Source organism: Diospyros lotus, chromosome 7 (assembly GCF_014633365.1).
Source record: "Diospyros lotus cultivar Yz01 chromosome 7, ASM1463336v1, whole genome shotgun sequence".
Lineage (NCBI taxonomy): Eukaryota > Viridiplantae > Streptophyta > Magnoliopsida > Ericales > Ebenaceae > Diospyros > Diospyros lotus.
The window spans coordinates 14,976,523-15,001,545 of record NC_068344.1 but is presented as its reverse complement, the minus strand read 5'-3'; the positions used below and the strand labels follow the sequence as shown (position 1 = coordinate 15,001,545).

Below are 25,023 nucleotides of genomic sequence, written 5' to 3'. Positions count from 1 at the left end.
AAAAATGTTTATTGGTCGATGAAGTATTATATCTTAAGAAACTCCTCCCAAGTCAATGCATCGGCTGTGATATGTCCAGTGTATATTTTGAGCCGACACCACAACTCCACATCCATTGTATATGCTCTCAACTACTTTGGCCACTTAGATATGGTAATACCATTGTCACTTCTTTTATGACCAATCAACACTTGATAAAATAAGCTAATCATACACCCATCAATTGCATCATTTCAACGTACATGACGATTCTTAGAATTAGGATCCACTCAGCTTGAGCAAATATCCTATGCCATGAAATCTGTCTTCCAAAATTAAATGTTGGTCAACCATTACATAGTAACATGTTAAAAAAATTATAACTGACTAATAATCTATCTTCAATTTTAAAAATGCCAATTACAACATGTGAAACACTAGAAAGTTTATGTAAACCATAACATAATAACATGTTAAAAAATAAAAATTCAACAAGTCATGCGTTCAATTTCAACAATGCCAATTACAACATGTGAAATTCAAGTAAGTTTATGTGAACCATTACATGAGGACATAAATAACAATAAAAACAAACAAATTCAATCAAAATCAACTTGAGCATCATGGTCGGGATGATAATCAACCCACATTAAATCAACAATTGTATTCTTATTATTAGACTATGGGTTTGTGCAAAAAGATTTGGTGTTTACCTTCTCGATATCTCAGTTTTTGCAACGAACAACCTCGTTTAGTGTGAAAACGAAGCATCCGGGTAAGTTCAGTAATTTTCTCTTGAAACTCATAGGTTATTATGAATTGTTGTAGAAAGAGATTTGAGAAAATAGTTTAAGAAGTATTTATTTGAATTTTTAGAAGGAAAAATAGAAGAAAAATGAAGGAAAATATGGAGAAATTAGAGTATTCATATTTTTCGTGATAAATATGTTTTATAGGATTGTTATGCTCGAGGATTAGTGATTTGTGCAACTTTTGAGGTTTGGCACGAAAATTTAGGTCGTGCATGCAAATCGAGGCGATGCGCGTTTTTTGAGTTATCCCGAACTTTGAGGTAAAAGTAAGTGGTACTTTCCAACTGGATTTAGTTTTATGAAAATGCTTGGTTTGTAAGTGGTTTGATTCCAAAATCTGATTTTATGTAAATGATGTTATCGTGTTGTCATGTTTTGATATGAGTATGTCATGTAGATTGCATTTACATGTATTGATGATGAAATATGCATATGTACACGGTGATATTATTGATCATGCATTCGCATAAGGGTTTGAGAGTACGGGTCGAAATCGCTGCTCTACCAAGGGTGCACCCATATACCTCGGCCTGGTAAGGAGGCTACGAAAATGGGGAGTAGCAATAAGGTATGGTCGGCTCAAACCGAAATGATATGGAAAATGACATTTTGCATTCATGCACGAAATATGTTTATTGTTCCCTTACTTAGATGATTCATCATCTAACTTAGGTTTTACTCCTGGAATATTCAAACGTTCTAGATGGAGATTGTAGTAGAAACTAGGATGAATGAGGCATAAAATGGCACTTAGAAAATTGTATGATGAATTATATGATGAGTTATGTTATGTAGCCCATGTATTTAAGTTCTGCTACTTTAAATTCTGAACGTTTTGAAAAATGATGATGTATAACTTAATTATGGTTAATGAGGATGTAAGAATTTATTTATAATTAATGACAAGATGTTAGGTTCGATTCTAACTTCTATATTTGATGTTTATGATAATTCTCTTTCGAGATAAATGTATGAAAATTTTGGAATAGATATGAGGAGTGATATAATTTAGTAATAGTTTTTAAGAAGAAAAAAAATGTTATCCTAGAATTATCTTGAGTTTTAACACGCTTGGAAATCGGGGCGTTACAATATCTTCCATCTTAGCTACAAACCCATAAACATCTTTCTCGGGATCTGGCTCCCTAGCGTTAATCCGATTGGCCTAGTGGTCGACTAGCACCTACTCATGAAAGTTCCAGGCCATCCTGACGTTTACCCTAAAATTCATTAGTAATCCTATGTGTAGAACCTTAAATCTCTAAATTCTAATTTCCTCAAGCCATTGCTAAGTCTTCTATTTAGTTCGGTCTGATACCAACTGTAACACCCCACATACTCGAGCATGTTATAACTAGGACAATTTGGGGATAATATTTTTTTTTGAACTAATTTATACATCATATCATTCCTCATCCCAAAATTTCCATCCATCTCAAAGAGAAATATAAACATTAAACGCGGAAGCTAAGAATCGAATCTAATATTACAATAACCATGATTTAGACAATACATCAACGTCTTTCAAACATCAAATATTAAGTAACAGGAACTTTAAATAAATAAATCTCAACATCATAATCATAACTCATCTTGCACTTGCAAAGTGCCGTCACATGCTTTTTCCGTATCTGGTTCTGCTGCAACATCTGGAACGTTTGAATATTCCAGGGGCAAAACCCAAGTTAGATGATGAATTATCTAAGTGAGAATAATAAACACATTTCGTGCATGAATGCAAAATGTCCTTTCCTTTTATTTTGGTTTAAGCTAACCGTACCTTAATGCTACTCTCTATTTTTAGTCTCCTTCCCAGATCGAGGTGTATGGGTACACCCTTGGAAGAGTAGCGGTCCTAGCCCGTATTTTCAAACCCTTATGTAAATGCATGATCAATAATTTCATCGTGTATATATGTACATTTCATCATAACGTGTAATGCAATCTACGTGATGCATAGCATATCAAGGCGTGTCAACATGGTAAAATCAATTTACATGAAATCGTGTTTAGGGTAGAACCACTCATAATAAATCCAGTCTTTAGATAAGAATCCTCATATTAACCAAGGTTATAAATCAGAACACTCACATTTGACAAATTAAGTTTTTCTCGAAATACGTACTTGACTTCGATTTGCGTACCAATCCTCAAACTCGAACCAACACCCAAACTTAGGCCCTAAGGCACCCTAACACCATATTAAATGAATAAATACCATCACCAATTTTCCTCATATTTTCTTCATAATTTCCTTTTATTTCTTTCTATTTTTCCTCACTAAAATTCTAAAATAAATATCTACATCCAATTTTTTTTCAAATATTTTTGCATAATAAATCCTAAAATATTTTTCTAAAAATTATAAAAAAAAAAACGAAGAAAACCTGATGTGCACGTGCTCTCACGCGCTCAGCGCGTGGCTGCGAGTGGGGTACGACGCGTGAAGGCCACGCTTCGGGCTTCTTCTTTGGCGACGGCACACCGGAGCTTAGGGTTTTTGCTTCTAGGTTGACCTCTTCCTTCAGTTGATCATGTTGGTGTGCTTGGAAGCTCGGAAAGGCCTCAACCGAAGCCTTGCACCTTCGGCTAGACCGCCTGCCTCGCTTTCTGGCGACCGCTCAAAACCACTCCAAACGCACACCAAAACCCTCAATTTTCTCTAGAAATGATCCTCACCCTCACTAAAGCAAAACCCCTCTAGCCCTTGCTCTCAATTCGGCCTCTAACACGCTCGATTTTAAGCCTCGATGTCTCAAAACACTGAAAGGTTACTCTACTTAATAATTCAAGGCCTCATAAGGGTTCCGTCGCCTTTTCGGAGGTTCTCTTAGACAATTCGATTTTATCAGCCATAACTGAAGCTGTATCAAAAATTGCCTCGGATTTGATTTCTTTCAGTGCAAAAATGCATATCTCGAATTACTTAATGATGACGTGATCTTCTTTTTGATTGCTCGGGTTTCGGGGTACTCCTTACGATTGACTTGGCTAAATAATAGTAAAAATCTACTTTGAAAACCTTGATTCAACCATTCTAATGCCACGTTTCACAAAACATTTCTTGCATTTATTTAGTTCAAAAACGGGGTTTTACAAAAGTTGTAAATAGTTAAGAAGGTGCGTACGTGAGTTTACATTTCAATTTAGTTTTGGATTTCAAACAACCTTAAATCCATCTTTAAATCATTTTGGAGTCCAACACTTAACCTCCAAGTTTGCTTAGTCTCCAAGCTAAGGACATGTGGCAAGCACTCATGATGATGCATAATAACTCCCTTGAGGTGGCAGATAAGACTCATGATGACCTCGCAAGGTGGCAATGCGTGATTGGTTATAGAAGTTTGCTTACCCTCAAAGTCTCCAAAATTTTATCCTTAAGGACACATGGCATGCAACCATTGGATTTCTTGGAAGTTAAGTTAAGGCCTCATAATGATGCATAAAGAATCCCTTGAGGTGGCAACATATGTTTGGTTAGAGAATTCTATAAATAGGGGCCCAGGTTGATCACAAACCATTCCAAACATCTTTGAGTAGAATCTTTCCCAAATTGAGGGAAACAAAAGGGAGGGTCTTGTTCTTGAGAAAGAATGAAGAATTTTGCAAAAATGACTTGAGGATTTGCATGTGTTGTTGCCAAAATACAACAATCTATTTTTAATTGCGGATAGATGCAAGAGTCTTGGGAGTCATGTCTTTGCTGATGAGAATCTTGACAAGCAATTGGATCTGGTAAAGGTTCAGATCTGACAATCTGATAGAGCTAATGATCTGGTGGCCCAAAATGATTTGGTGGCCTAAAATGATCTGGTGGCCTGAAGATGACGAGTGGCCTTGGTGACGAGTGGCCTTGATGACGAGTGGCCTGAAGATGACGAGTGGCCTTGGTGACCGAGTGGCCTTAGTGACGAGTGGCCTTGGTGACGAGTGGCCTTGATAACGAGTGGCCTTGATGACGAGTGGCCTTGATGAGGAGTGGCCTGAAGATGATGAGTAGCCTTGGTGACTAAGTGGCCTTAGTGACGAGTGGCCTTGGTGACCGAGTGGCCTGAAGATGACGGGTGGCTTTAGTGACGAGTGGCCTTGGTGACTGAGTGGCCTTAGTGACGAGTGGCCTTGATGACGAGTGGCCTGAAGATGACGAGTGGCCTTGGTGACCGAGTGACCTGAAGATGACGGGTGGCCTTAATGACGAGTAGCCTTGGTGACCGAGTGGCCTACAAAACGAGAGCACCTTTAGGACGCGGGTGGGGGTCCCCGCGCAAACCCTCCGATGCTTGAGTCAGATCTCGAGAGAAAATGAGAAAATTGTACTTCAATTACTCAAAATTGCGTACCTTGTGATGAAGGCATGGTCTCATATTTATAGCGGAGGAGAGAGAGAAGACGTGCGAGAATTGGGGAGAGAATCTTGCGGCCCATTTCGATGATTTCGCGGCCCATCCGAGAAGGAAAAAAAGAGAGATTGGCCCAAGCCCACTCGACCATGACCGAGTGGGGGGGCCACTCGGTCATGACCGAGTGGGGGGCCACCCGATCATGCCTTCTTTTGCCCTTTTCCTTGGCTCAGTTTTGAGTGGTTCCCATATCTCAACTTCAAGCCCAATTTACACCTTTATTCCGCTCGAATCTCTCAAAACACAAAACATGAAAGTGGTAGATAATTCTCTTAGCTTTCTATAGGACTTTGAATTAGCTCAATCAGAGCTTGTATGAGAAAGTTATGGCCAAAACACTAAGGCAGTGTCGTACCCACTCGGCATAACCGAGTGGGGTCATGAAAAGTTGTGGGAAATTGATCTCCCCATGACCGAGTGGGGGGCCACTCGTTCATGCCTTCTTTTTGGCTTTTGTCTTGGTTCGGATCCATCTTCCTTCAATACTTGACTCCGAGCTTTGATAGTGCATGTGCATCAACTTCATGCCTAATTTACATCTTGATTCAACTCGAATCTCTTAAAACTCAAAATATGAAAGTTGTAGATAATTCTCTTATCTTTCAATAGGACTTTGAATCACCTCAATCGAAGCTCATATGAGAAAGTTATGCTTGAGAAACCAAAGTAGTGTCGTACCCACTTGGCATAACAGAGTGGGCCCTCCCCACTTGGTCTATGCTCGACCTCTTGCTCCTTCGGCTTATTTCCTTGACCTCCTACAACCCGTTGGGCCTTTGGGCTTCATGTCCATGTCTCACAACTTTTTTAGGTCTTGTAATACTCCAAGTTTGCAGGGCATATCAATTGCTCCATACTCTTTTAGTTGGAAGGTTCAGGTGAAAGAGTATCTTGTCCTGTAAACTTTTGAACATTACTTCTCTTTTAGCTGTTTCATATTCTACACATCCTCTTGAGCTTGTTTGCACACCGTGCTTTTAAATTTCTGGGCTCTAGTGATTTTCAATTCCTTTGCAGAAGTATGAGGTAGATATACTAGTAAGTTCGCTTTTCATAGATGTCTAACTGTGCACCGAACAATGAGTTTGATTCTGCTCCCAGTTATGGTGTTGTGCATAGGATAGTAAATTTGCACTTTCTTTTCCCTTGTTGTCGGGTGGTAACCAGGACAATGGGTTTGAGTTCATTTTTCCCTCGTTGCCGGGCTGTGAGCAGGTCAACAGGCTTGAATGTACTTTTACCTCCTTGCCGGGCCGTGAGCGGGGCAATGGGTTTGAATGTACTTTTACCTCATTGCCGAGCCATGAGTGGGGCAATGGGTTTGAATGTACTTTTACCTCGTTACCGGGCTATAAGCGGAACAATGGGTTTGAATGTACTTTTACCTCGTTACCGGGCTATAAGCGGAACAATGGGTTTGAATGTACTTTTACCTCGTTGCCGGGCTATAAGCGGGACAACGGGCTTGAATGTACTTTTACCTCATTACCGAGCTGTGAGCAGGGCAATGGGTTTGAATGTACATTTACTTTGTTGCTGGGCTATAAGCAGGACAACGGGCTTGAGTTTATTTTTTCCTCGTTGCCGGGCCGTGAGCGGGGCAACGGGCTTGAGTTTGTTTTTCCCTCATTGTCGGACTATAAGCGGGACAACGGGCTTGAATGTATTTTTACCTCATTGCCGGTCTATAAGCGGGACAACGGGTTTGAATGTACTTTTACCTCATTGCCGGGCTATGAGCGAGACAATGGGCTTTAATGTACTTTTACCTCGTTGCTGGACTATAAGCGGGACAACGGACTTGAATGTACTTTTACCTCGTTGTTGGGTTATAAGTGGGACAACGGGTTTGAATGTACTTTTACCTTATTGCCGAGCTCTAAGCAGGACAATGGGTTTAAATGTACTTTTACCTCATTGCCGGGCCACGAGTGGGGCAATGAGTTTGAATGTACTTTTACCTCGTTGCCAGGCTATAAGCGGGACAACGGGCTTGAATGTACTTTTACCTCATTGCCAGGCTGTGAGTAGGGCAATGGGTTTGAATGTACTTTTACCTCGTTGTCGGGCTATAAGCGGGACAATGGGTTTGAGTTTATTTTTCCCTCGTTGCCGGGCCGTGAGTGGGGTAACGGGTTTGAGTTTATTTTTCCCTCGTTGCCGGGCCTTGAGTGGGGCAACGGGCTTGAGTTTATTTTTCTCTCGTTGCCGGGCCGTGAGGAGGGCAACGGGTTTGAGTTTATTTTTCCCTCGTTGCCGGGCTGTTAGCGGGGCAACTGGCTTGAGTTTATTTTTCCCTCCTTGCCGGGCCGTGAGCGGGACAACGGGCTTGAGTTGATTTTTCCTGTAAGTAGAGCATAGCAAACAAACTTTCACAAAGCAATGTATGATGAAAACGCTTACATTTTTTGAAATAAGTGAGTATATCCACTATTTCATTTTGGGTCTTATTGTTGCCTCTAAGCACGAAATGTTTAGTTTCTCATTCTTTAACATAGGCTTTCTTCAATGTGTTTTTATTTTGCTCCCAGTTTTCTCTTTGATGGCATTAATGGTGGATGACTGCATTCTTCTAAGGGCATGTCCTTTCGTGGTTTGTCTTGATGGAATATGAGGAGTCCCCTGCCATAGTTTCACCGACCGAGATGACATGTATGGGCTCATGAACTGGTTCATTGTCTAGAGGTGGATTTTCTCCGTAATCCCTTCCTCTCTCTTGACATCTCTGATTTGATCTCCCTTGCTCTTCCTATCTATCTTCTCCTATTCGAGGCTTACTATCTTTGACCTGTACGTACCTTTGAAGATGTCCTTCACGAACTAGCATCTCAATCTGATCTCTTAACTCCCGGCACTGGTTAGTGCAATGACCATGGGTTCTGTGATATCTACAATATTCTTCTCTATTCTTCCCCATGGGATGGTCAACCTTTTTTGGGAGTCTAATGAGACCTGACCCTTTGATGGCTGCAAGTATGGTTGACCGAGGTTGGAGAAGTTTGGTGTAATGGTGGAACTGGGGCTGAGGTATATCTGATCCCCTAACCCGCCTGGAGTCCTCTTCAACATCGCTTTCCTTCCTTTTTCGCTCTCTACCCTTATTCCCACCTACAGCTCTCACAACTTCCGTATGGAGCACGTATTTATTTGCTATAGTAAACAAATCTTCTAGGGAAGTTGGTGGGTCTAAAGATAATGATTCTTGTAAGGGGGTTAGTCGTGTTCCGTGTAACATAGCAGACACTGCCATTGTAATTGGTAAATCATGAACTTCGAGGGTGGCGTTCCGAAATCTATCCACATACTGACGCAGATTTCTTTGTTCCCCTATCGAATACTGAGCAAGTATGTGGCGTCATTTCTTCTTCGACTATTAATCATAAATGCCTTATCAAATTCCATTCTGAGCTGACCGAATGAAGAGATAAAGGCCTCAGGTAAACTGTTGAACCATGTCCGAGTATGCCCTGATAGAGTTAAGAAGAAAGCTCGGCACATTATGTCATCATCCTATCCGTGTAATATCATCAACGACTCATAACTTTGAATGTGATCATAGGGATCATACTTGCCGGAATAGGGGGTGATTTGAGGCATCTTGAATTTTCTAGGTAGTGGTTTCTCCAATAAATATGTAGTAAACGGACATTTTCTACGTTGTTGCACCTCCGTGGCTGGGATCAATTTCTTTCGTTCAAGTACTTCTTCAACTACCCTTTTCATGTCATCTCGTATACTTGCTACTGTTTGGTTTTCATGTCTTGTTGGCGTGTCGGCCCCAGTTTCATGGTATCTTCGTCTTTGGGCACTTCTAGCCCTGTTCTCCATTCGTGGGCTCTTATTTCTTCGGGGCATGGCGCGAGGATTTTTCCTGGGTGGTGGTGATTTATCCTTTCGATGAGGAGTGGATCGGGAATGAGAATTAGGAGTGGCCTCTTGATAGGAATTAGCTCCCACTTCGGGCTGAGGCTCAGGTGGTGGCATAAATTTTTTCAAAGTATCGGGCAACGTCCCTCCAGGCATCATACCTTGGAGTATTGCAGCCATGTCTCGAAGTGCCTGCGTGCCCTCAACATGTTGCTGTCTCAATGCTTCATACTCTTCCCACGGGACTGTGCACGGTGGCTATCGTGAAGTCCCAACTTGATCAGTAGGAAGTGGCCCTAAACCGATGTTAAGTAGATGTGGGACTGATTGGTTCCCCACCTGCTGGCTGGGGGAAATGGAGCGATCACCTCCTTGTGGTTGAGCATTATGAGGGGGAGGAGGTGCTCCTTGTGGGTGAGAATCGGGAATAGTGGGAGATGCTCCCTGTTGCTGAGAGTTCCGTGGTGATAGGCGTGTTTCTACGCCTTGAGAGAGAGTTCGTCAGTGTCCACGGGTGTTTGCCATTCTTAAGTTGACTTTTTGTCTTGCGTTTCCCACAAACGGCGCCAATTGTTGTTGCCAAAATACAACAATCTATTTTTAATTGCGGATAGACGCAAGAGTCTTGGGAGTCGTGTCTTTGTTGATGAGAATCTTAACAAGCAATTGGATCTGGTAAAGGTCCAGATCTGACAATCTGATAGAGCTAATGATCTGGTGGTCCAAAATGATCGAGTGGCCTTGGTGACCGAGTGGCCTTGATGACGAATGGCTTGAAGATGACGAGTGGCCTTGGTGACCGAGTAACCTTAGTGACAAGTGGCCTTGGTGACCGAGTGGCCTTGGTGATGAGTGGCCTTGATGACGAGTGGCCTTGATGACGAGTGGCCTGAAGATGACGAGTGGCCTTGATGACGAGTGGCCTGAAGATGACGAGTGGCCTTAGTGACCCAGTGGCCTTAGTGACGAATGGCCTTGGTGATCGAGTGGCCTGAAAATGACGGGTGGCCTTAGTGACGAGTGGCCTTAATGACGAGTTGCCTGAAGATGACGAGTGGCCTTGGTGACCGAGTTGCCTGAAGATGACGAGTGGCCTTGGTGACCGAGTTGCCTGAAGATAACGAGTGGCCTGAAGATGATGGGTGGCCTTAGTGATGAATGGCCTTGGTGACCGAGTGGCCTACAAAACGAGAGCAACGTTAGGATGCAGGTGGGGGTCCCCGCACAAACCCTCCGATGCTTGAATCAGATCTCGAGAGAAAATGAGAAAATTACATTTCAATTACTCAAAATTGCGTACCTTGTGATGAAGGCATGGTCTTATATTTATAGCGGAGGAGAGAGATAAGACGTGCGAGAATTGGGGCGAGAATCTCGCAGCCCATTTCGATGATTTCGCGGCCCATCCGAGAGGGAAAAGAGGAGAGATTGGCCCAAGCCCACTCGACCATGACCAAGTGGGGGGCCACCCGATCATGCCTTCTTTTGCCCTTTTCCTTGGCTCGGTTTTGAGTGGTTCCCATATCTCAACTTCAAACCCGATTTACACCTTTATTTAGCTCGAATCTCTCAAAATACAAAACATGAAAGTTGTAGATAATTCTCTTAGCTTTCCATAGGACTTTGAATCAGCTCAATCAGAGCTCGTATGAGAAAGTTATGGCCGAAAAACTAAGGCAGTGTCGTACCCACTCAACATAACCGAGTGGGGTCATGAAAAGTTATGGGAAATTGATCTCCCCATGACCAAGTGGGGGGCCACTCGTTCATGCCTTCTTTTTGGCTTTTGTCTTGGTTCGGATCCATCTTCCTTCAATACTTGATTCTGAGCTTTGATAGTGCAGGTGCATCAAGTTCATGCCCAATTTACACCTTGATTCAGCTCGATCTCTTAAAACTCAAAATATGAAAGTTGTAGATAATTCTCTTATCTTTCCATAAGACTTTGAATCACCTCAATCGAAGCTCATATGAGAAAGTTATGCTTGAGAAACCAAAGCAGTGTCGTACCCACTTGGCATAACCGAGTGGGCCCTCCCCACTTGGTCTCTGCTAGACCTCTTGCTCCTTCGACTTATTTCCTTGACCTCCTACAACCCGTTGGGCCTTTGGGCTTCATGTCCATGTCTCACAACTTTTTTAGGTCTTATAATACTCCAAGTTTGCAGGGCATATTAGCATGAAAATTGAGGCATTCTGAGTACATTCGAGATGAGTGGTTCGATCCAACACTTGGTTTTAGTTTATTACAAATATTTTGACATGTGAGTTTTTCGATCCAACACTTGGTTTTAGCTTATTACAAATGTTTTGACTTGTGAGTGTTTCTACCTACATAAAACTTGGTTTTGGTTCTTTCTAAACTTGGTTTAGTTCATGCAAACGGTTTAATTGCATGTGAACAGTTTAACTTGTTATGGTTGTTTTCATATGGGAGGTTCATCCCAAAATGTTTATTCTTGTGCATTGAATTTTATGTGATAAATTATGTACATGAAATGTTATTTTATATGATGCATCGATTCATGGTATGTGACATTGGCATGTTTTTGTGTTGTTCATGTGGGATGTGAGATGTCAACTTGTGATGTGGCACTTGAGTGATAGCACTAGAGAAGCGTGCCAATGATTAATGCCCACTTGTGATGGGAACTGAGAGTGGGCACCACCCTTGAGAGTTGACAAGTGGCAGGGCTGAGAGTGTACACCACCCTTGATCAACTTAAGTGGCGGGGCTGCGAGTGGACACCACCCTAGGGCCTTTGAGCGATAGCATTGTTTTCGAGATGGACATACATTTCCAGGGATAATGTGGATCATCATGTAACCAGGACTTGTGTTGACGTGGTTCAGATTGTTTCTGAGTGGGAATGTAATGATGATAGGGTGATTCTCGGATTCATCCATTGATGTTGCCCCTCTTAAGTTAGGACGGTGTTATGCCAATGTGTCGATGCGGTTGTGTTGCCTTTAGAGAGATTGTATTTTCCCCGGTTAGGGTTAAGTGTTGTGTAAGATTCTCTTGGACTGGGACATGTCAGGGGATATATCAGTTTTGTTTCATGTTTTGCATTCATTTATGAAAATATTTTGAACTCTCACTTAGATGATTCAGCATCTAATTTTGGACTTTGTCCCTAGAATATTCAAATGTTCCAGGTAAAAGCAGCAGTACAAAAGAAAAAGGGATTGTCGAGGGGTGACGAAGATTAATAGGTGGTTCGTAGCATGTCTTTTGATTATGATGTATATCTTGATGATGTCATGTTTGATGATAGTACGATTTTCATGTTATGATTAAAATGATTCAGTTATGTACCATTTGAGGTTTCGATCAAGTTTCCGCATTTATGATGATTTACATGTCTTAGCTTATTAATTCTTGCTTTAGTATACTGAGAAGGTGTAACGGGATATTCGAGAAATGATTTGTGTGGAGTTTATGTTGGAAAAATATATATTCCCGAAATCTTACGTTATCTAACGTCCTGGAAAAAGTAAGGTGTTACAGGAGGCCTTACTTTTCTATAAATACCCCTTTAGGGTTGCCCAAATTAACATATTATTTTGTGATTTTTCAAGAGTTGAAAAATTATTCTTTTCCATCCATACATAAGTCGTGAAAAGGAGAAGGAGCTAGCACTCCCATTCTGCTTTCTTCGTCAATAGACGCGAGTCCCGTATCACAAGTTAAAGGTCGAATACTTAGACGAATTGAATCCGCAAATGACTCAAAAATTTAAAGGTTAGATTTATTTTATTATGTATGTGATTGTTTTGATTTTGACGTTAATTCAATCGTCAAGATCGGGATAAAATTCAAAATTTTTGAATTATGCTACTTATCCCAAAGCGATTTTGTTTTACTTTCACCACACTCCTCAACCGCACGTTTACACGTTATGTTAATTAAACTAAGAGATATGTAATTGTTACAAAATTAAAAATTAAAAATTAAAGATTAAAGGACACAATTATTAGCACAATAAATTCACTTTAAAGTTGAGGGTGTCAACGTTGAAAGGAATTTTGATGCTTTTTGCCTAAATATTTTGATGAGAAAAGACAAGTTAAATACATACACACATGCATTGTTTCCTGACGCGCCCACCCACTGACCTCAAAACGTATATTTATTTATATTTAATAATAATAATAATAATAATAATAATAATAATAATAATAATTTATTTGCTCTTTCTTATACCCACCATTTATATATTTATTTCCGTGACAACATCAACATATACCATGTCTACTACTCTTTTATCTTTGCGCTTTTAGCTAGCACCCTCCTCCAATCCTATGCCGTTATAAGATATTTTTCTGCCTTCTATTCCCCACGCGCAGCCAAAGCGCGTACTTCGTTTCCGTTCTTGCTTCTTCATTCAGGGGTGAGGGAAAAACAAAAATTACCTTGCTCAAATTCATCAAATTAAATCCTCTCAAATCATTAAATTGCTATTTCGTAAAATTAAGTTAGTAATTGATTATGATTTTAAAAATATTTTATAATAATTTGATTTAAATTTTGTGTTTCGAAAAGTATTGAAATCAAGCGATTATCTCAATAAAATAAAATTTTTATAATTTAGATTTTTTATTTAGTTATAATAAATTTTAATTAATTTTTAAGTAAAATAATCAGATCATAATATAAGATTACGCATATAAATATATGATTCTTTATTAAAAGATAAAAATAAGAGAAAAAATGTGGATTGTAATATAAATAATATAGAATTACTTTAACCTCTTATGTTGTACGGAAATAGAAATAGGAAACGTTTTCGATAGGAAACAGAAACGTAAAAAAAGATATTTTTTTTAAAAAATAAGCCTAAATAGGGTCCGAAACGAGAATATGAAATATTTCGGAAATATTTTAGAAATGAGAAAACAGTTCCTATGAGGTGTTTCGTACAACATAGACTTTGACACTAGGCCAAAAAAATACAAATATATATATATATATATTTATAGGTTAATATAAACCACCATTGGTAAGCAGTCGGTTGGTTGGTGTTGTTGGCAACGGTCCCGTGGATCGCGTGAGAGAGAGCGGGTGTCGCACGAGTTCATCAAGTTTGCGATTATCTGCTGTCTGAGAGCAGAAGAAGAATCTGCCTGATTAAAACTGGATGGACAGATTTCTTCGTCGTTTCATAATTATGATCGACAGATTGACACTTCCTCCCTCTGTTTGGTTCCTAATCCGCAGCAGCTGAAGAATCGAGCTCGAGCATGGACGGCCCCACCCGCCGCCACAATCACCGCCATCCCCCCCCTCGAACCCTAACCAAAATCAATTCCACTACCACCGCCACCACCGTCCCAGGAGACTTCTGTTCCAACGGCTCAAACGAGCAGGAAGACGAGGTCGGCGGAGCAGGCTTCGCGGAGGAGTTGGGCGACTCCGAGGTCTGGAGCTCCTTCACCGATAACTTCCTCCAGGTGCAGTCGGTTCTGGATCGGAACCGCGTATTGATTCAGCAGGTTAACGAGAACCACCAGTCCAAGATTCACGAAAATTTGGTCCAGAACGTCGCCCTAATTCAGGAGATCAACGGCAACATCTCCAAGATCGTATCTCTCTACTCCGACCTTTCTACTAGTTTCTCTTCCGTGTTCCATCAGCGAAACGCAGCGGTTGATGCGAACAGCCGTAACGCTGAGAAGGACTCGTCCCCGCAGGCTTGACTATATTGATTTCCAGTAAATTCAGTCCCCTCTTTGTTTTGTTTCTTTGAGTTATTTGATGTTGGCAATAGTAATCAGTTTCAAGTTAATGGCGTTTGTGTAATTGACTGTGTTCTCCTTCGTCTGTTCCTGTAAAGTGTGATTAGTTCTAGGGCTTAATTTGTCAGTGGCTTTTATAAATTGTTAGATATGGTGGGTGTTATAAGAACTCTGTTGTGAATTTTGATGCTTATTACCTGCCTTCGTTATGCTTTTGTAGTTTATAAGCATTCTGGTAAGTCCTCAAATTCTGTTTGATGAGGTAGAGTATCTAAGATTAAGCCAAATTTGATGGTGAATAAGTGATAATGATAGGTATTAGATACCTAATCTAGTTAGGATTATTGCCTCTAAATCATAGCAGTCTAAGGTGCCAGGTGCACTGAGGTGCATGCCTTGTATATATAAGTGTATTAAAACCCTATTTCTTGTCCATTTGTCATCTTAGATCTTATTTTTTGTTGATTTGGTTGCATACTCTTGTATATCAGGGTGAGAGGCAAACCAAACGGTGTAAGCTGGAGGTCTACTGGATCTCCTACTCGCCGATGGGATCTTTTGGCAGTGATGATGTTCACTTGCTGAAGAACTACTCACGTCTAGGTTCTACTTCATTTTTCTCTCTTTCTTCTAATTTCTTTTGCAATTTAGAAGAAAATAATTCTTTGTTGTAATTATTTTTCGCTATGTGCTCTACTCTTTTTTTTCTTCTAATTTCTTGCTAAGAAACAAATGTTTTCATTGTGTGCTATACTATTTTTTTCTTTCTCTTCTAATTTCTTTTTCAATTTAAAAGAAACTAATTGTTTTTCTATAGCTGTTTTTGCTATGTGTTTTGCAGTATTTTTTTTCTTTCTTCTAATTGCACAAGAACTTAGAAGAAACTAACTGTTTTCCTGTAACTGTTTTTTGCGCTATGTTTACTATAATTTTTCTTTCTTCTAATCTCTTTTGCAGTTAGAAGAAACTAATTGTTTTTCTGCAATAATATTAGTTGTTATTATAGGGTTGGTCATTTGTCATTTATAATTTCATGAGTTTGCATCTATCTCCTTATAGGAACATATTGAAAACAATAGTGTATAAGTATTTTGTAAGCATTTTGAATAAATGTGTGCCTCAAAATTGCAGCTCTAGATCCTGCCTTCAAAGATTCTTGCCACTGAGGAGTTGGAATAAGGAATATTTATTCTGTGAACCTTTCAAGTCTCTCCTATGCATAATTGATTGATTATAAACTAGTCCAGCTGTTGGGTGCTAGATACTTCCTGTTTTGCTGTTCCACTGAAAATATGAAGAACCTGATTATCACGAAGCACCCATAAAGGTGAACCTAATGCATGTGGCTCCCTCATTTGTGCTTTGAGAAAGGTCAATTATAATTACAAGAGATATATTGAACAAGAGCATAGATTAAAATTTATCATACAATGAGTATTTCCTCAAAATGGCCCATTTTTTATGCAGCAGCAGGACAGTTGCTTCCTGCATTCTAAATGATGGTCCTTGAGAGATAGATTACTCCTTTAGTTATTCTTCATCTATTGTTTCCTGGGACTCAATAAGAGGTTGGTATGCCCATGTGGGTATATAGTTAGGTGTCAAACCTCCTCGAACTCTTAATGTTAGGATCTTGGAATATATAGCCAAAAGTTTGAATGATTACATTAAGGGTTAATTACTAGAAACTTACCAAATTTTATCTAGTCCATTAATTCTATAACAAACATTAAAACTTATCAATTTTACATTTGAACTTCCAATTTTGTATCAATTCTACAACACTGTTAAAACATAAATAACTAATACTATTTTTATGTATTAATTATTGATTTTTCTTCAAATTTTTCAAACTTGATGATGCACATAATTAGAGTATATCATTATGTGTGCATGGTTAAGTTTGAAAAATGGGAAGAAAATCAATAATTAATACATCAAAGGAATATTAATTTTTTAAGTTTCAATGGTGTTGTAGAATCGATACAAAACTGAAAGTTTAAATGTAAAATTGATACGTGTTAAAGTTTGTTTTAGAATTGATACACTAGACAAAGTTTGAGAATTTTTTGGTAATTAACTGTTACATTAATATCTTGTAAAAATGTGAATATGGTGTATGTTATTTGATACTATCATAGGGTGTTGCTTGTATCTCTAGATGTACTTGAAATTAAATGAGATTCAGAAAAAGAAAAAAATGAGATTTCTATCTTCTATTCATGGAAAGGGCTAGAAAATTTTCTTTGCCATCAAATTTAAGTAGCTTTAAAATTAGAAGATAGAAATTTCTGATTTATTTTGAGCCCAACAGTACTCACTTCTTCCTGTACCTATAGCTTTTTGTGTTTGCATAGAGAACATCTCTAAAAAGTTAACCACATGTCTCTTGCTTTAAGATTGCAACCATAGTCCTTCAATTAGCAGGACAGCTTAATGGCCACCGTTGTGATTTGTGGGGTATGAAGATGGTAGGATAAGAGAATAGTAAAAAGAGAGAAAGTTGAGGCTGGGGGATCAGTTATGTAGGTAATGTTTTCAGATCCCCCTCCCCCACCGCCCACACTACCACCACCACCACCAAGGGGTTTAGAGTTTTTAGATTGGAATCATATTCTGGTTAGTAACTTTACTGGTGATGTAGCTAATGATAACTTAGAAGATCAACAACCAAAACTTTTTAAGGTTTGTTTTTCATCCTTTTTTTTTAATCTCAATTATTTTTGTTCAACACCCAAACCCTCTGAGGAACCTTGACCAGTAGAGAATGACTCTGGATAATGTCTTATTATGGAATAAAGCCTGCAAAATATGATAATAGAAAAAGACAGTATTAAGGCTGCTTGTGCTCGTGCGTGCGTGCATGTGTGTGTGTGTGAGAGAGAGAGAGAGAGAGAATTTCTCTTCTCAGCATCATCTTTGCAGTCCAAGCTGCTGTTATTTAATCTGAATTTGGTTATATTTTTTTTGATAAAAAATTTGGCTATATTTAGTATTGTTGTTGCCTGACTACAACAATAAATTTGTGAAGTGGGAGTGAGAAGTGTGAGGCCCGACAAGTTCAAGGTGTTGTTTGTGTGTCAAGTGATCTCGAGAGTTCTAGGTCTAGATGCAAATGATCAGGAGACCTGTAAGTCTAGATGCAGATGATCAAGAGACTTGTAAGTCTTAAGTGCAAGAGTCTTGAGAGTCTTATGGATGATCAGGTGCCTTGATGACCGAATGCCCTGATGATCAGGTGCTCTGATGATCGAGTGCCTTGAGAATCAAGTGCTCTGATGATCAAGTGCCCTGATGAGCAAGTTCCCTACTGAGAAGAATAACCGGTTAAGGGTGTAGGTGGGTGTCCTCGCACACTCTTTGATTCTTAAGTTAGACTTGTGAAATGTTAAGAGCGTAAAAATGAAGTCCGAGTACTGAAGTGAGCTTACCTGAGAAAGGAGATGGCTCCCCTATTTATAGAGGGAGAGGAGGGACACGTGGCAATCAACTCGCGTTGTTAGGATGGCATCTTTTGAGGATTCTTGGAATATTCCTATGGGCCCTAAGGAGGGTCTTGGAGAGAGGCTCCTATGTTTGGCCTAAGGGACGCTCCGAGAGGGCCTCTCGGCTATGAGAGAGGCTCTTGGGGGTGGCAAACCATATGGCGGGCTTGTAGATAAAAGCGGTCGAGAATATGAAGAAATTGATTGAGTGGCATGCACTCCACTCGGTCATGACCAAGTGGAGTTCATGCCACTCAATCATGGCCAAGTGGAGGTCCTTCTGCTCGGTTTTGTGGCTCTTTTGATCGTTCTCCCTACTTTTGTTTGTTTTGGTAGCTTGTTGCTTGGAAAATCCTCTTTGAAAATTAGTTTCTTGTGTTAGTGTATGCCCTACAGCTTAACAACTAAATTGTACTTGATACATTAAGATGTGATATGTTTGTTGAGTAATATATCTAGTTGTTTCATGTTCATGTTATTTATTGACAAGCTTTGTCTTTTGTATTTATTTATTCATTCAGCAATTACTTAAATACAACATGCCTAAGGACAAAGTCCCTAAGTTTACTCTGTGTAGAAAGGAATTGAGGTGTGGCTTCAATTGTAAGGTCCTTGATACACTTAAGAGTATACCTTACAATGTCCCTGTTCAAAAGTGTCATTGAGATGGGACATCAATGACGCAAAGAGATCGGTGTGTACTATGCCGTCACCTTAGGAATGTGGCAGTTGATCTTATGGACTATGGGCATTGGATGCCTAAGTTAGTACACAGGTGCTTGTTTGTAATAACCCAGAATTTTGGAAAAAAGAATAATGAAAGGGAATAAGTCAATTGCTTCTATATTGATTTAATTGTGGCTCGCTAGTTATTTGTGGGCTAGGAGGAGGATCGCATGTGGAGTTTGAGGATTTGAGTAGTTAATCTTGATGTTGGAAGTTCTAAGTTGAGGTGGAAAGAAAGATAGAAAAGCCAAGCAAAAGGGAATTATAAAGGAGCAAGATATGGAGTAATCGAAGGCAAAGAAGGAAGTAAAGATGTTGGATATCAAGGGGTCCTAGTTATAGGTGTTGGGAGATAGGTTGCTAAGGATGTTGGAGGAAATTGGGATTGGTCAATCGACAAATGAAGGGAAGGCTATCGACAGATTGGTGGGAAGGATTCTGTCTCTCGATAGTGGGAGTGATCTGTCGATAGATTGAAAGGAAATGGAGGAATCTGTCGACAGATGGGAGTGATCTATCGACAGATTGTTGAGGAAAGAAGGGATCTATCGACAGATTGGAGCGGGTCTGTCGATAGATTGTAAATGGTGGCTTTTAGTAGTCGACAGATATCTTCGAAATTGTCGATTAATTGTGGTTGGACACGATTTTCCTGGTCATTTGGCTTATAAATTCAAGAGGGATGAGGGGGAGAAGTTGGTGGAAGCTTATAGAAGTTGGGAGAAGGCTGAGAGCCGGTGAGTTCTCTTCTCTTTTCTTTTTCTTCTTCTCTCTTTCTCCTTTGGTTGTTGGTGCTTCAAGAAGGATTTTGGGGAGAAGAGGCTGATTTTCCATCACCTTCTTCCTTCTCTTGGATAGTTTCTTCTAGGTTGGTGAAGATTGGATTCTTGTTGGAGCTTTTCTCAAGCTTAGATCAAGGGTGAAGCTTAATAAGGCAAGTTCTACTTCCTCTTCTTTTTGTGTATGAGGCAAGTCCATCTTCTCTTGTGGTTATAGATGCAAGACCCTCTTGTTCCTTTCATTTCACACAAGATCTCTCCCTTTTGCTCTATATGCAAGTTCCTCTTCCTCTTTTTCTTTTAAGAGGCAAGATCTAATCTTTCTTTGAGCTCCTTAACTCTTGAAGCAAAGATTCCATGTGGTTAAATCACCAAAACCTCCTATTTTTGGAGAAAAGTTCTCGAAAAGCATCTATGTAGAAAGGATTGTAAATCTCTTATGGTCTTTGTTTATTCTTGTGGTAGTGCTTTGGGACTCAAAATAGGTTTGTTCTACCCTATAATCCTTTGGGAATTGTGTGGTTTTTGTTAGGGTGTAGATCATGCAAGTATTTTTGGAGGAACTTGCATGTTGAGGTGAAATCTCGGGTGGCATGGCATTCTGTCGGTCGACAAATGCCAAGAAGTTGTTGACCAATTAGCCTAAAATCTTGAAACTGTCGACCGATTATGGGAGGCTGTTGATTGATTATGCCTATGTTCTTCTATAAAAGACAAGTTGTTTTCTAAGTATTCTTCTCAAATTCACCTCTTGGATAGATGCTTTTGGGGAATAGATATGCATGTTTGGGCTTATCATCGAGTTAATATTAGAGCTGTTCGGAGTTGTGAAATGGATTGCATTTAATTAATGTGCACATTTTCATGTGTTAAGTTTTACATGCTGTGACACATATATGTTGTGGTGTTGGGGTTCGGGTTGCATTCATTGGGGGTCATGTTTTGTATTTGTTGGGAGTGTGAGTATTGATATGACACAGTTAGCCTATTGAGTGTTGACTCATGTATGATAGATGAGCATATGCATGTAGAGCATTTCTCATGTGTGAATTACTACGTGGGCATAGCATAGCCTGATGCCTGGCTTATAGGGTCCTTGCCATCACATTTATGCTGCAAGAACCATTGCATTTTCTATGTGTTGCATTGCATGGTTACTTATGCGCGCAGTGGATTCATCCGCAGAGTACTCGTGAGCTTGGCTCGCTATGTTATGTTGATCTTATACGAGCATTAGCTCGAGATTGTATTGAGAGCTTCAGCTCATGTTTTGTTATGGTGTTGCGGGGGTTACGATGCTGGTGGTTCTAATGTGAGTGCTTCGACTCGTGATTTTTAGAGGTGCTAGCTAGTTGATGGCAGTTGTAGGTTTGTATGCAGGACCTTGGGTGCCATTGATTGTGTACCTTATGTGGGCCCCAAGGATCATATGTGTGTATTTTTGCATTTATATTGTTGATTTGACAATGTAATTCATGGTATGGCATGTTGCATTGAGCATGACTTAAATTGAATAAGGTTCAGTTCTTGAGTAAATCAACTTCCAACTTTGTTGTTCTTTTCTTCTATATATACTTGCTGGGTCTTATGACTCATATTTGTTTCTCACCATTCCAGATATTGACAAGGGTAAGGACAGGGATGGCCCATGAGGGGTTTAATCGTTGGGGTAGCAGTGTACAGAGCTGACCATAACAAAAGACCTTGGGGTGTGGTCTTGTCTTTTTGGAGAGGCTCGCTAATCTTTTGTGACCTAGGTCGACTATACCCTCTGTTTAAGGCCCAGTGTGTGGTAAATAATGTTATGTATTTTATTTTGAATGTCAAAGATAGTATATAGAGGAGAAATGGTTGTGAGTTTCTAATATGTATTATTAAAGAGTTGAATGTCCTTAATAGGGTTCTCATTTATGTTTCCATTCTTTTAGCGCTCCCTCCTGAATTCCTCGCTTATGGGGTCTCCGAGAGTGGGGTCGCTACATTATTGGTGAGTACAAGTTCACTAGACTGTGACCCGACCAAAAGGATTCCTTATGGATCTTTGAAGAGTGTCTAAGTAAACCTCTAGTGGTGGTTGTGCAAGTGATCCTTCGACTTGAGGTCACCATTGTGTCTTGCATGTGTATTCATATGCTTTGAAACTGTTAAGGAAGCGTCTCAATAAGAGGGGTGAGTACAGCACTGATGGGTATGCCATGAAGCATGTAAAGGCTGTGTGTGAGTTAAAACAAGATTCATCAACCCCTAATTTGGGGAGATGTCTTGTGGGCCCTTTGGTGAAAGATGACTTGAAGTTTATGGCCATAACTAGATGATAATCCAAAGGAAGTCATTCTTTCGGGAGACCAAAAAAAGATTATAATTAAGCACTGAATAGGGATTGACATACAATTTATGTCCCCACTTGATTGAGACACTTTAAACCTGGGATTGAATTACATGAGAAGACCATTATTGAAAGGTAATGATCATAAATTGATCCTTCTACCAATTGGGGGCCATGATGGGTTGCTAGACTCCGTTCATGGTTTATGGCTTTATTCGATAAAGTCATGGCCAACATATATAGAAGCCTAATGGGTCACATGTAATAAAGGTTTGCAAACACAAGGTAATGGCGGGCTCGATTAGGATTGGGGAATCCTAATGAGAAGCTAAAGTTCTTAAATATTAATAGTTAATATTTTAGAACTTATAATAAATTAGTATTTTAATTAAGTTTGTCATAATTCACCTGAAATCAAAGTTAGACTAGGCTACCCAATTTAAGGGCTTGGGTCTTGGTGGATTGTTACTTAATTAAGCTATGGGCTTATTTATGAAACTAACCTAAGGACATTGGGTGAGCCAAGGAGCTTAATGGGTTGTTTTAAAGTGTTTAAATCTAAGGCCCAAATGGGATGTTTTAAAGTGTGTAAAACATAAAGCCCAAAACGAGAATGAAAACAAAGGCACAATACTATGTTTTAAAGTGTTTAAAACATGGGCTTAAAATACCATGCGTCCCAAACCTCAATTAGGGTTTTGTGCCTAAGGGTTATAAATAACCCCTATGTGGTTTTTTTTCGGTGTGTCTCTCAGACATTCATGTCGTGTGATGTGCATGTGAGAAAGCTCTCACGTCGCCCTCTTGAGCTAGCACTCTCTCGTCCTCAGGGAAGCTACCCCATTCTAGGTTCTTGGATTGCAAGCTCGTGTGGATATTATTAGAGGTTGGGCACTTGAATAGCTTGGTGATTACTGCTTCTCAGGTTTGGATACGTCAAGAGGTATTCATTTGTCATTTTTCCGTAATCTATTCCCTTGGAGAGATCCTAAAGGAATTTTTATGGTTAAATTTTTTTATTTTCCGTTGTGCTTATGTTTTGTAAATTCCTTCATCTTGTGCACTTGAGAAGGCAAGGCCACTCATGACCGAGTGACCTTATTTCTACCCGATCATGATCGAGTGGGGTTGCTTCCACTCAGTCATGGCTAAGTCCTTGGCTTCCTTTGGCTTTTGGCCCAATTTGGTCTTGGATCTTCGGAGTTTTGGCCCATGATGTTTGACCCAATTTGTTACTTGGGTCTTCACGTATCTAAGCTGTTTGTAGGGCATAATAATTGCTCCCTACTCTTTCGGTCAAGAGTCTCAAGAAGAAGAGTATCTTGCCCTGCGAATTTTGGGAAGCCACTCTACAAATTATTCCACTGCTCTGTAAATTTTTCTGGGTCTTTCAGTACATCGCATTCTTGGGCATTCTATATTTGGCACGAGCTCCCGTATTTTTCAGCTTCTTAGGACCACTATAAATAAGAGGACTTGGCTTCAATTTCACTCTATCCTCTGAAATCCTTCAAGCTAGTCATTTCCACACCATCTGATCAGGTGGCATGAAAATGATCAGATGAAAATGATCATTTTTATGCCATCCGATCATTTTAATGCCACTTGATCATTTTCACGCCACCTAATCATTTGCAAGTTGTTCATTCACTGTTGTATTATCACGTGGTTTTACCTCTTGTCTAAGTGACCGCTATGACTGAGTGGCCTCGTAGTTCTTTCATGACCAAGTGGGTATTAACCCACTTGATTATGGTCTCTTCTTTTGACCGAGTTCTTTCTCTCCTTGGTTGAATAACTTTGAAGATTGGGATGTCCTTCCTTTGAATGGTTCTCAAAGACCACAATGCTTTTCCTTGAAAGACGAGAAACATCTCGACCAAAAGGCTACAAGGTTCATGATCGAGTGGGTATTAACACACTCAGTCATGGTCTTCTTCTTTAACTAGTCTTCTTTGAAGGCTACAGAATTTCTCTTTGTGTTGAAGACCGTGTTTAGAGACTTGTCTTGACTTATGACCGAGTGGGTGCCAACCTACTTGGTCATAAGTAGCTTGGCTATAAATAACCGAGTGGGCTAACACCCACTCGGCCACCCTTGTTTATTTTCCTCATCTCCTTGTGCTTGTAGTTGCTAATCTTTTTATCTTGATTCTTGCGGCGCTTTTGGTCTCCTCATGACCCTTTTTGGTCTCCTCATGACCCTTTTTACTCAAATGCTCCTATTTATCCATCACAATTTGTTAATTCCTTTGTGTCTGATATTTCCTTTGTGATTTTTTGCAGAGATTTTCCCGGCACGTCGTCATAGCACTCGCACACTCCTTAATTGCAACCTCGCCTTAAGGTAATTTCTTCGTGCATTCATTATGTTAAGAAGAAAGAATGCTAGGCCTCCTTACACCCCCCCGCTCAAATTCCCGAGAATACTAGTTCCAGGCTCCATATGAGGGACTTTGATAAGGCGCGGGAGGCAATCCCCTCAGGATATAGCGTTAGGTATCCCAAGTTAGATGAGCCTGATCTTTCCCAGGTGGACGAGGGCAGTCTAGGGATTCAATATGCTTCCTTCAAAGCGGGGCTTCGATTTTCGATGCCCGACTTAATTATGAAGTGGTTGCATCACTATTGCAACTCCATCCCAATGGCTAAACCCAACTAGTGGGTTTCAGGATCCTTTACCATTAGAGGGAGGTGGTTTTGTCGCTTCACCTTCTAAGTTGCTTTTACCAAGGAAGGCTAGTAAGCAAAGGCGAGTTTTCACACTTCAAAAGGTGTCGGGGCTTGAACTATTTGTGGATCTCCTCAATAAGGTCAATCGGTTCAAGACATGGTGGTTTGTGGTTGATCTGCCACCTAGCTAGGATGCTCCACGACATTGGTGCTACGACCACAACTATGAGGAGGCAT

General features: G+C 40.0%; 1 protein-coding gene across 35 annotated transcripts in view; it reads left to right on the top strand.

Annotated features, from left to right (window-relative positions):
* The first annotated feature begins 14,072 nt into the window (after positions 1–14,072).
* Positions 14,073–25,023, top strand: part of LOC127805894 (protein EARLY FLOWERING 4-like) — a 29,516-nt gene continuing 18,565 nt past the window's right edge. For 18 of the 35 annotated variants that reach the window (XR_008024206.1, XR_008024201.1, XR_008024198.1 and 15 more), the window contains exons 1-3: positions 14,073–14,773; positions 15,289–15,400; positions 24,400–24,460. Coding sequence is in view for 7 of the 35 variants with exons in the window: in XM_052342729.1 (XP_052198689.1) it covers positions 14,303–14,758 (456 nt within the window). In the remaining 28 variants the exon portion in view is untranslated. Of the gene's footprint in view, positions 14,774–15,288; positions 15,574–15,928; positions 16,455–21,404; positions 21,425–24,399; positions 24,461–25,023 lie in introns of those variants that run through there. The other 17 variants (XR_008024219.1, XR_008024220.1, XR_008024217.1 and 14 more) reach the window with 7 other exon arrangements.